This window comes from Dryobates pubescens, chromosome 34, assembly GCF_014839835.1.
Source record: "Dryobates pubescens isolate bDryPub1 chromosome 34, bDryPub1.pri, whole genome shotgun sequence".
Classification (NCBI taxonomy): Eukaryota; Metazoa; Chordata; class Aves; order Piciformes; family Picidae; genus Dryobates; species Dryobates pubescens.
In genome coordinates, this window is record NC_071645.1 from 8904465 (window position 1) to 8915734 (window position 11270).

Below are 11270 nucleotides of genomic sequence, written 5' to 3' on the forward strand. Positions count from 1 at the left end.
CCCCCAGCACTCCCCCCTGCCCCAGCACTCCCCCAGCCCCCAGCACTCCCCCTGCCCCCAGCACTCCCCCCAGCCCCAGCACTCCCCCCAGCCCCCAGCACTCCCCCAGCCCCAGCACTCCCCCCAGCCCCAGCACTCCCCCTGCCCCCAGCACTCCCCCCAGCCCCCAGCACTCCCCCAGCCCCCCGCACTCCCCCCAGCCTCCAGCACTCCCCCTGCCCCCAGCACTCCCCCTGCCCCCAGCCCTCCCCCCTGCCCCAGCACTCCCCCTGCCCCCAGCACTCCCCCTGCCCCCAGCACTCCCCCAGCCCCAGCACTCCCCCAGCCCCCAGCACTCCCCCAGCCCCAGCACTCCCCCTGCCCCAGCACTCCCCCAGCCCCAGCACTCCCCCCAGCCCCCAGCACTCCCCCTGCCCCAGGAATGCTGGGATGGTTTGCTTGCAGTCTGGGGAGGAAGCTGGGTCAGAGCTCGGCTCCAGCAGCCCCCTCTGAGCCCCCCACACCTTCACCAGTGTGAGTGGTTGGGAGCTGAGCCAAAGCTGCCCTCCTGCTGCACATGAATTGCGAAACCGAAATGCTCAAGGTGCTGGACAGGGGCAGAGGTGCCAGGGGGAAGTCACCCTCCAGGAGCTGAAGGTCTGGGGCGGGGGATGGCAGCAAAACGACCCCCACTGGGGGTGGCAGGAAGGCAGCTCGGGCTCCCAGCGATTCCTTGACGCCGTCCGTCCCTTCCCCAAAATAAACAGGAACCGTCTGGAGGGCCCCGGGGCGGGGAGCAGAGCTGCCCAGCATAAACAAACACAGCCAGAGGGCCGGGGCTGAGCTCAGCCAGCTGCTCACGGCCGGCTGCTGAGCGCCGGGGACGAGCATGCAGCTTGGAATGTCTGCTCCGGAGGGAGACAGCCTGCAGCTCTCGCCTGCCCCCCGCAGAGAGCCTTCCTGCCCTCCCGACCCCCTCCACAGTCAGCCTGGTGATCCTGCACGCTGCGCTGGTTAGGCTGCACCTCGAGTCCTGTGTCCAGTTCTGGGCCCCTCAGTTCAGGAAGGAGGTTGAGCTGCTGGAACGAGTCCAGAGAAGGGCAACAAAGTTGGTGAGGGGCTTGGAGCACAGCCCTGGGAGGAGAGGCTGAGGGAGCTGGGGTTGCTTAGCCTGCAGAAGAGGAGACTCAGGGGTGACCTTATTGCTCTCTGCAACTCCCTGAAGGGAGGTTGTAGGCAGACAGATGTTGAGAGGCTGAGGGAGCTGGGATTGTTTAGCCTGGAGAAGAGAAGGATCAGAGGTGACCTCATTGCCCTCTACAACTACCTGAAAGGTGGCTGTAGACAGGAGGGGGTTGGTCTCTTCTCCCAGGCAACCAGCACCAGAACAAGGGGACACAGTCTCAAGCTGTGCCAGGGGAGGTTTAGACTCGAGGTGAGGAGAAAGTTCTTCACTGAGCGAGTCGTTCGGCATTGGGATGTGCTGCCCAGGGAGGTGGTGGAGTCGCCGTCCCTGGAGGTGTTCAAGGGGGGACTGGACGTGGCACTTGGTGCCATGGTCCAGTTGTGAGGTCTGTTGGAACAGGTTGGACTTGATGATCCTTGGGGTCTCTTCCAACCTTAGTTACTGTGATACTGTGGTCTCTTCTCCCAGGCAGCCAGCACCAGAACAAGAGGACACAGTCTCAGGCTGTGCCAGGGGAGGTTTAGGTTGGATGTTAGGAAGAAGCTCTACACAGAGAGAGTGATTGCCCATTGGGATGGGCTGCCTGGGGAGGTGGTGGAGTCACCATCATTGGAGGTGTTCAGGAGGAGACTTGCTGGGGTGCTTGGTGCCATGGGTTAGTTGTTTGGGTGGTGTTGGGTTGGTGGAGGGGTTGGAGGCGATGATCTTGAAGGTCTCTTCCAACCTGCTCTATTCTGTGTATTCTATTCTATGCATTCTAGTGGCACCGATGGCAAAAGCCAGCGCTGAGGTTTACTGACAGCACAGGACTGGAAGGTGCTTCACACTCCTGCCTCTGGAGGGGCTTTGCAGTGGGTGCTGTGTTTGCTGGACTCAAGCCTGGCTAAATGCTGCCACCTCCAGCCGGCCCTGTGTGCCAGCAGGCCAGCAAGGCTCCCTGCCCACCCCCTGCCCTGGCACAGGGACTGACGCCCAGCAGGCAGCCCTGGGGGCAGCTCTCTGCCTTCTGAAGTGATTAAGATGATGAATTAAATTTTGTTCCAGGCCTCACTTCCACGGCACCAGCAGCCTCGTGCTGTGCTCCTGGGCACTGCTCAGTGCCCCTGCTGCAAGTGGGACAGGAAGGGGCTGAGTGCTGGCAGCTCCTCTGCCTCCTTCACCTGCGGGCTCCGAGCTGCCCAAGCCAGGCCTCACAGGTGCCAGGGCGTTCTCTGCAGGGGAGGGTGGCCCTGCTGGCTCTGCCTTATTTATTTGTCTTGCATGCCCTGACAGTGACATTCTGAGACTGGCAGGGCTGGAAGGAGCTGGCCAGGAGAAAAAGCAAAGCTTGTGTGAGAGCTGTGAGCTGCTTGCCCCCAGGCTTTGGGGCTGCCTCGCACTCGGCTGCGGCGCCACAGCTGCAGCCACCGGGACTCAGCCGTGGGGAGCTGAGCAGCTCCAGCCCCCTGGGGCTGCCAGCCACGAGCTGTGATGGAAATGACCTCCAGCACCTCTGGGAATCTCTTCCTGCCACAGTCTGGATGGGACAGGCTCCTTCCCTCTGCTGAAGAGGTCACAACACTGCAGGCCAGAACAGCCTCCCCCTGCCAGCAGCTGAGAAGCTGTAGGAGACTGCAGGGGAGGGAGGGGTTAGTGTCCCTGCTTTGTTCCCTCCTCCCCTCCAAAGGGTTCCAGCCAAAGGGACCATCCCCAACAAGCCACAACCTGAGCTTCCATAAAGCAGCCCCCTGGGAGCAGGGGCAGCTTGCAGACACTGCCAGCAAAGAGCAGCAGAAGGGAAATAAAGAACCCTCCAGGGGCTTCTCAGAGCATTTTATTAAACTGAGGTGAAAAAGGAACAGTAACAAACCAGCACCTGTGGGGAATGGGAACAAACCTGCCCGGGGAGGGGGGGAGGTTAAAACACCTTTGCAGCCTGCAGAGGCCTGAGGGCCAGCCCCGAAGGCCCCTGCAGAGGCAGCTGCTGAGGTGCTCAGCACAGTGCTGCTTTCAGAGCCAAGGGCTGCAGTGCTGAGTGGCAGCGATGCCCTTCAGCTGCTTTGCTGGCCCGCCCCGAGCCCTGCTGGCCCCCTGTGGGCCTGGCACAGCTGGCACCAGCAGCTCCTGCTGCCCAGCCCTGGGTCAGAGGCACCACTCTTGGCCCGCTGCGGGCGCAGGCTGCTAGCTGCCGCGCAGAGGCTTGGCATAGACTGGCTCCAGGAGGTGGTAGAGGAGCAGCAGGAAGAGGCAGCCCAGCGCCAGCAGGATCATCGCGGCCAGCAGCACCAGGCGCCCCAGGAAGAAGGTGTCCACGATCTGTGGAGTTGGAAACCCAAGATCACAACACCTGGTACAGCCCCAGGAGCCTGCAGGGAACACACCACCCCCCAGGAAAGAGGACTCCGGGGGGAAAGCCTTCGGGGCGCCCCAGAGCTCACAGAATCACAGCACGGAAGGGTTGGAAGGGACCCTGAGAGCTCAGCCCCTGCCAGGGCAGGGACACCCAGGACAGCCTCCAGAGGAGAGCTCTCTCCTCCCTTTCCATTCCTGCCCCAGGGGCTCTCTGTGGGAAGGGGAGGCTGTGACAAAGGACCCAAAGGTTCCCTTTCTCCTGTAAAAGCCACTCGTGTGACAGCCCCGCGGAGGGGAGCAGCAGCACGGGGGAGAAGCACAACTCAAAAGCTGCAGAGGCTCTCCCCGGCCACGAAGCTCCAGCCCTGCAAGGAGGTGAAAAATTCTCCCCTTTCAGAAGGGAAATGGGGGGGGAAGAAAAAAAGCCGTAAAAAGCAGCAGCTCCAGTGGCAAGGCGAGGCACAAGGAGAAGGCTGGGTACAAAATCAGCTCCTGAACTCCCCCCGCTCAGCCCCGGCTCGGCTCCGCGAATGGCAGCAGCCAGGCCGGGCCCCGGCGCCGCCGCAGCAGCCCCCGGGGAGCGCAGCGCCGCCGCCGCCGCCCGCACGCTGCACTTTTTAATTAGCCAATTAGCAGAGTGTCGGCGCAGAGAGCCCAGGCCATGCATTATTGATAGCCGGGGCCGGTCCAGTCCAATTGAAGATCCAAGGAGCTGCTGGCCTCCCGGGCACAAAGCCGCGGCCGGGCTGCCCTTCATCTCGCTGCCAAGCTTCACAGCAGCAGGTCCCAGGCAGAGCAGAGGCAAGGAGGAACTGACAAGTGTCTTTAGCAGGGATTTACCCAGCTCACGATCTCGGAGAGCAATAATTAATGTCTATTAATAATAGAACAGAGGAAACGGCACCTAAAGCACCAGAAAACTTTGTGTGCTCAAAGCTCAAAGAGCTCTGGGAGAGCTCCAGCTGGTAGCTCAGGCAGCAGCCCTGCAAGCAGCTTGATGTGACCCAAGACTGGGGGGGCTCCCCCAATGCAGACAAGAGGCTGAGACAGAGGGCTCCATGCTGGAATGTGGGAATCAAAGAGTCCATGCAGCTGGCAGAGCCCTGCAGCTCCCCCAGCCCAGCCCTCCCCCCAGCACTCAAGGCTCAGCACCAAACCCTGTCCCTCAGCACCAGCTCCACACGGGGCTGCAACACCCCCAGGGAGGGAGACTCCAGCCCTGCCCTGGGCAGCCCCTGCCAAGCTTTGGGAACCCTCCCAGGGCAGAAAGATCTCCTGAGAGCCAGCCTCAGCCTCCCCTGCTGCAGCTTGCAGCCATTGCCTCTGCTCCTGGCCCTTGGCACCAAGGAGCAGAGGCTGCCCCCTCCTCGCTCCAACCTCCCTGCAGGCAGCTGCAGAGAGCAAGGAGGTCTCCCTCAGCCTCCTCTGCTCCAGCCTCAACCCCCCCAGCTCCCTCAGCCCTCCTCCAGCCCAGGGGCTCCAGGCCCTTCTGCAGCCTGGCTGCCCTGCTCTGGGCAGGCTCCAGCCCCTCAGTGGCCTTCCTGCAGGGAGGGCCCAGGGCTGAGCACAGCCCTGCAGCTGTGGCCTCCCCAGTGCTGAGCACAGGGGGATGGTCACCTCCTGGCCCTGCTGCCCACCCTGCTTCTGACCCAAGCCAGGAGGCCATTGCCCTGCTTGGCACCTGGGCGCTGCTGGCTCCTGGGCAGTGACTGCCACCCAACCCCCCCAGGGCCCTCTCCAGGCTGCAGCTTTCCAACCACAGCTCCCCAGGTCTGGAGCTCCCCACGGGGCTGCTGTGAGCCAGGGGCAGGCCCTGGCCCTTGGCCTTGCTGAGCTTCACCCAAGGAGCCTTGGTCCATGGCTCTGACCTGCCCAGGTCCTGCTGGAAAACTTCCCTAGGCTCTGGCAGATGGACTCAGCCACCCAGCTCGGTGCCACCTGCAGACTGAGGCAGCCTCAATGCCCTCTCCCAGGTCATGGATAATGATAACCTACCAGAGAGCCAAAGAACAAAGGCTTTAAAACAGACCAGAGCTGAGGGAGGCTAAGGGATTGCTCCAGAGCCTGCTGGGAGATGGAGGCAGGTTGGAGCACAGCAAGACAAGCACCAAGCTGCAAAAGGGGATGGCAGAGGGAGAGTAGAAGCTGGGAGGGACAAAAGGATGACTGTGACTCCTGCACAGAGCCCTCCTGGGACTGGGAGAACAGGAGCTGAACCCCACAGGTCACACATAACGGCGCATAAATAAAGGACTTGGCTCACGAAAGAGATCTCTGCTCCAGGAGCAGCGCTGCCTGCACCGACAGCAGCCAAGGCAGCTGCTGGAGCCATCCCCAGGGCCGCACGGCACCCACGGGGTCATCCCTGAACTAAGAGGCCATGCCCTGGCCCTCAGAGCTGCTGCTGAGGCTCTCTCTGAGCTACAGACCCAACCGTGGCCCCCGAGGCACCCTCTGAGCCCATGCCGGAGGTAAAGGCCATGCCCTGGGCCTCGGGGCTGCTGCGAGGGCCAGCTGCGAGGAGCTTCAACCCTGGGGCCTCCTGGCACCCGCGGTGGCCATCCCCCGGTCAAGACCCATCTCCAGGAGCTCAAGGCACTCCTGGGGGCGGTTCTGGAGATAAAAGCTCACCCTCAACAGCTCAGGGCCGTTGCTGGGACCCGCTCTGCGCTAAAGACACATCCCCGGGGCTCAGAGCACCCCTGGGGGCCTCGGGGCGGCAGCTGGGGCCTTCCTTTGGGTAACGTCCCACCCGCCCACTCCGCGGGCTCACCTCCTCGGCGGCGGCTGCGGCCGGGCTCCCGTCCTCCCGCGGAAAGAGCAGCAGCGCGGCGCTGAGGACGGCAGCTCCCAGCGCCACCGGCACCACGGCGAACCTGCGGGCAGGGGAGAGGCGGCGCGGCTCAGCACCCGGCCCGGCCCTACCTTGCACCTCGCCCCTCTCCCGCTGCTCACCGAGCCCGGCCGGCCGCGCGGGACAGCGCCAGGCAGAGCAGCAGCGCCAGCGCCCAGAGCAGCTGCAGCAGCAGCACGCCGGGGCCGATGCCCAGCGCCGCGCCCGGCTCCGGGTCCGCCATGCTGCCCGCGCTGCCGCTTCCCCTAGCAACCGCGCCGCAGCCAATCAGCGCCGCAGGACCCTCGCACGACGCTGCCCATTGGCTGAGGGGAGGGACGAAAGGGCGGGGCCGAGACTCAGACGCTCTGCGAAAGGCGCGCGCGCGCGCGGCGGGGCTCGTGCGGCTGCTGCCGGCGCCGGCGCCGGTCCCGGTCCCGGTCCCGGTCGCAGTCCCGATCCCGATCCCGATCCCGATCCCGATCCCGATCCCTGTCCTCACTGCGATTTCGACCCTGGTTTTGGTCTCTATCCTCATTCTGGTTCCAGCCCTTGGTCCTAATTCCAGCCACGATCCCGGTCCTTGTCCCAGTTCTGTTCTCAGTCTCAAAACCAATCCCGCTCCTGATCGTGGTCCCAGTCCCTATCCTAGTCCTGATCCCGGTCCCATTCCCAGTCCTCATCAGGATTAGAATAGAATAGAATAGAATAGAATAGAATAGAATAGAATAGAATAGAATAGAATAGAATAGAACAGACAGGTTGGAAGAGACCTTCGAGATCACCATGTCCAACCTATCATCCAACACCACCCAATCAACTAACCCATGCAACCGAGCATCCTGTCAAGCCTCACCCTGAACACCCCCAGCGATGGTGACCCCACCACCTCCTCGGGCAGCCCATTCCAGTGGGCAATCACTCTCTCTGCGTAAAACTTCCTCCTAACCTCCAGCCTAAACCTCCCCTGGCGCAGCCTGAGACTGTGTCCTCTTGTTCTAGTACTGGCTGCCTGGGAGAAGAGACCAACCTCTGCCTGACTACAACCTCCCTTCAGGTAGTTGTAGACAGCAAGAAGGTCACCCCTGAGCCTCCTCCTCTCCAGGCTAAGCAACCCCAGCTCCCTCAGCCTCTCCTCATAGGGCTTGTGTGCCAAACCCCTCACCAACTTTGTTGCCCTTCTCTGGACTCGTTCCAGCAAGTCAACCTCCTTCCTAAACTGAGGGGCCCAGAACTGGACACAGGACTCAAGGTGTGGCCTAACCAGTGCAGTGTACAGGGGCAGAATGACCTCCCTGCTCCTGCTGGCCACACTGTTCCTGATGCAGGCCAGGATGCCATTGGCCCTCTTGGCTGCCCGGGCACACTGCAGGCTCATGTTCATCCTACCGTCGACCAGCACCCCCAGGTCCCTCTCCACCTGGCTGCTCTCAGCCACTCTGTCCCCAGCCTGTAGCACTGCCTGGGGTTGCTGTGGCCAATGTACAGAACCTGGCACTTGGATGTGTTCAGTCTCCTGCCCTTGGCCTCTGTCCATCTGCCCAGCCTGTCCAGGTCCCTCTGCAGAGCCTCTCTGCCCTCCAGCAGCTCAACTCCTGCCCCCAGCTTGGTGTCATCAGCAAATTTACTGCTGATGGACTCAATGCCCTCATCCAGATCATCAATAAAGATGTTAAAGAGCACAGGGCCCAGCACTGATCCCTGGGGCACACCACTGGTGCCTGGCTGCCAGCTGGATGTGGCACCATTCACCACCACTCTCTGGGCTCAGCCTCCAGCCAGTTCCTAACCCATCGCAGTGTGCTCCCATCCAAGCCAGGGGCTGACAGCTTGGCCAGGAGTTTGCTGTGGGGGACAGTGTCAAAGGCCTTGCTGAGGTCCAGGTAGACTACATCCACAGCCTGCCCCACATCCAGCAGGCAGTCACCTGATCATAGAAGGAGATCAGGTTGGTCAGGCAGGACCTGCCCTTCCTAAATCCGTGCTGACTGGGCCTGATCCCTTGGCCATCCTGTAAGTGCTGTGTGACTGCACTCAAGATGCCCTGTTCCATAACCTTGCCTGGCACTGAGGTCAGGCTGACAGGCCTGGAATTCCCTGGCTCATCCAACCAGCCCTTCTTGTGGATGGGCACCACGTTGGCAGCTTCCAGTCCTCTGGGACCTCTCCAGTGAGCCAGGACTGCTGAAAAATGATGGAGAGCGGCTTGGCAGCTCATCTGCCAGCTCTCTCAGCACCCTAGGATGGATCCCATCTGGTCCCATGGACTTGTGGGGGTCCAAGTGGCTAAGCAGATCACCAACTACCCCATTCTGGAACAGAGGAAGACTATGCTGCTCCCTGACTCCTTCTGCCAGCTCTGCAGGCCAGCTGTCTGGAAGACATTCTGTCCTGCTAGAAAAAACTGAGGCAAAGAAGTTGTTAAGTACCTCTGCCTTCTCCTCATCCTCATACAACATTCCCCTCCATGTCCACCAAGGAGTGGAGGTTGTCCCTGCCCTTCCTCTTGCTATTCATGTATTTACAGAAGGACTTTTTGTTGTCCTTCACAGCAGAGGCCAGGCTAAGCTCCAAATGTGCTTTTGCCTCCCTAATTTTCTTCCTACAAGACCTAGCAACATCCTTAAACTTTTCATGGTTGCCTCCCCTTTCTTCCAAAGATGATACACCCTCTTTTTGTCCCTTAGTTCTATTAGAAGCTCATCACCCATCCAGGCTGTCTGCCCCAGGGCTCATCTCCAGCACATTGGCACAGCCTGCTCCTGCGCCCTCAACAGTTCTTCCTTCAAGCAGGTCCAGCCCTCCTGGACCCCTTTATTTTTAAGGGCTTTATCCCAAGGAACCTTCTGAGTTAGTTCCTTGAGTAACCTGAAGTCTGCCCTCCGGCAGTCCAGAGTGGAGGTCTTCTTGCTGCCCCTCTTAGCTTGACTGAGTGCTGAGAATTCAGTTCTCTCCTGGTCACTGGCCCCTGAACAGCCTCCGACCACCACATCCCCACCAGCCCTGCCCTGGTGGTGAAGAGGAGGTCAAGCAGAGCCTTGCCCCTGGCAGGCTCACACAGCACCTGGGATAAGAAGCTGTCCTCCATGCAGTCTAAGAACCTCCTAGACTGTCTCCTCTCTGCTGTGTTGAGATCCCAGCAGATGTCAGGCAGGTTGAAGTCGCCCAGGAGAACAAGGTCAGGAGATCTTGAGACAGCCTGAAGCTGCCTATAGAATGCTTCATCAACATCTTCCTCCTGGTTGGGTGGTCTGTAACAGACTCCAACCAGGATGTCAGCCCTGTTGGCCTTCCCTCTAATTCTCACCCACAAGCATTCAACCTGATGGTCCCTAATCTCCAGCTCAATGGCATCTAGTGCCTCCCTGATGTACAGGGCCACCCCTCCACCCCTTCTTCCTTGCCTGTCTCTCCTGAAGAGCCTGTAGCCATCAATTGCAGCACTCCAGCCATGTGAGTCATCCCACCATGTCTCTGTGATGGCAACTACATCATAACTTTCCTGCTGCAGCAAGGCTTCCAGCTCCTCCTGTTTGTTACCCATGCTTCGTGCATTAGTGTACATGCACCTCAGCCGGGCTGCTGGTTTCACCTCTGACCTTAGCTTATTGCCCCCAGACTCCTGCCTGGGGGGACTGGTTTCAGCCCCTTCCCCCTTCAAATCTAGTTTAAAGCCCTATCTATGAGAGCTGCCAATTCCCTTCCCAGGACCTTTTTCCCTTTGAGGGACAGGCCATTCTCATATACTGTGACCTTTCCCCTCCTCTGGGACAGATGTGCTCCAGCTGTTGCCAGCTGGCCTGGTGCAGTAGAAAGTTTTTCAATATTGAAGAACCCAAAATTCTTTTGGCTGCACCAGCCTCTGAGCCACTTGGTGACCATGGCTGCTGACCTGTTCCTTAAGGTATTCCCTCCTGCAGCTAAGGGTATTGATGAGAAAATTATTTGGGCACCTGACCCCTCAACGATTCTGCCCCCAGTCCTAATCTCAGGGTCCTGATCTCAGCCCTGGTCTCAGTCCTGATTCCAGTCCTGATCCTGCACCTGATCCTGGTCATAATGCCAGTCCTGATCCCATTTATATTCCCTGTCCCGGTCTCAATCCCATTCCTGATCCTGCTCCCAATCTGAGTCTCAGTTCTGATCCTGACCTCACTTCTAGTCCTGATCATGGTCACAGTCCCAACCTCAGTCCTATTCCCAGTCCTGGTCCCAGTCCCAGTCCTAGTGTTTGTCCATGCCCATCCCAGCTCTCCCAGCATCATTCCTGGCAGTGCCGACAGCAGGAAGCTCTCAAGACCTTCCTCCCTGTGCTGCACTCTCACACCTGGGGGCCCCATCCCAGTCTTCATATCCAACTGAAACCTCCCCTAGGGCAACCTGAGGCCATTGCCTCTTGTCCTGTCCCTTGGTACCTGGGAGCAGAGCCCAAGCCCCACCTGGCTCCAGCCTCCTTGCAGGGAGCTGCAGAGAGCAAGGAGGTCTCCCTCAGCCTCCTCTGCTCCAGCCTCACCACCCCCAGCTCCCTCAGCTGCTCCTCCCCAGCCCTCTTCCCCAGACCCTTCCCCAGCTTCCTTGCCCTTCCCTGGCCCTGCTGCAGCCTCTCAAGGTGCTGCTGGGAGCCAGCAGCCCAGAGCTGAAGGCAGCACTCCAGGGGTGGCCTCAGCAGTGCCCAGCCCAGGGGCACAATCCCTGCCCTGCTCCTGCTGCCCACAGCATTGCTGCTGCAGGCCAGGCTGCTGGTGGCCTTCTTGCCCAGCTGGGCACCCCTTGGCTCCTCTGCAGCTGCTGGCACCCAGCACCCCCAGGGCCTTTGCTGCTGGGCCCTTTGCAGCCCCTCTGCCCCAGCCTGGAGCCTTGCTGGGGTTGTGGTGAGCCAAGGGCAGGACCCAGCCCTTGGCCTTGCTGAGCCTCATGCCCTTGGCCTTGGCTGCTCCCTGC

General features: G+C 60.7%; 1 protein-coding gene across 1 annotated transcript; it reads right to left on the bottom strand.

The window, feature by feature from the left end:
* Positions 1-3325: 3325 nt before the first annotated feature.
* TMEM218 (transmembrane protein 218) lies at positions 3326-6867 on the bottom strand. The gene is made up of 3 exons (XM_054176024.1): positions 6452-6867; positions 6270-6372; positions 3326-3460 (listed from the first exon to the last, which is right to left on the bottom strand). Exons 1-3 carry the CDS (start codon positions 6865-6867, stop codon positions 3326-3328), a joined length of 654 nt encoding a protein of 217 aa, XP_054031999.1.
* Positions 6868-11270: the final 4403 nt, after the last annotated feature.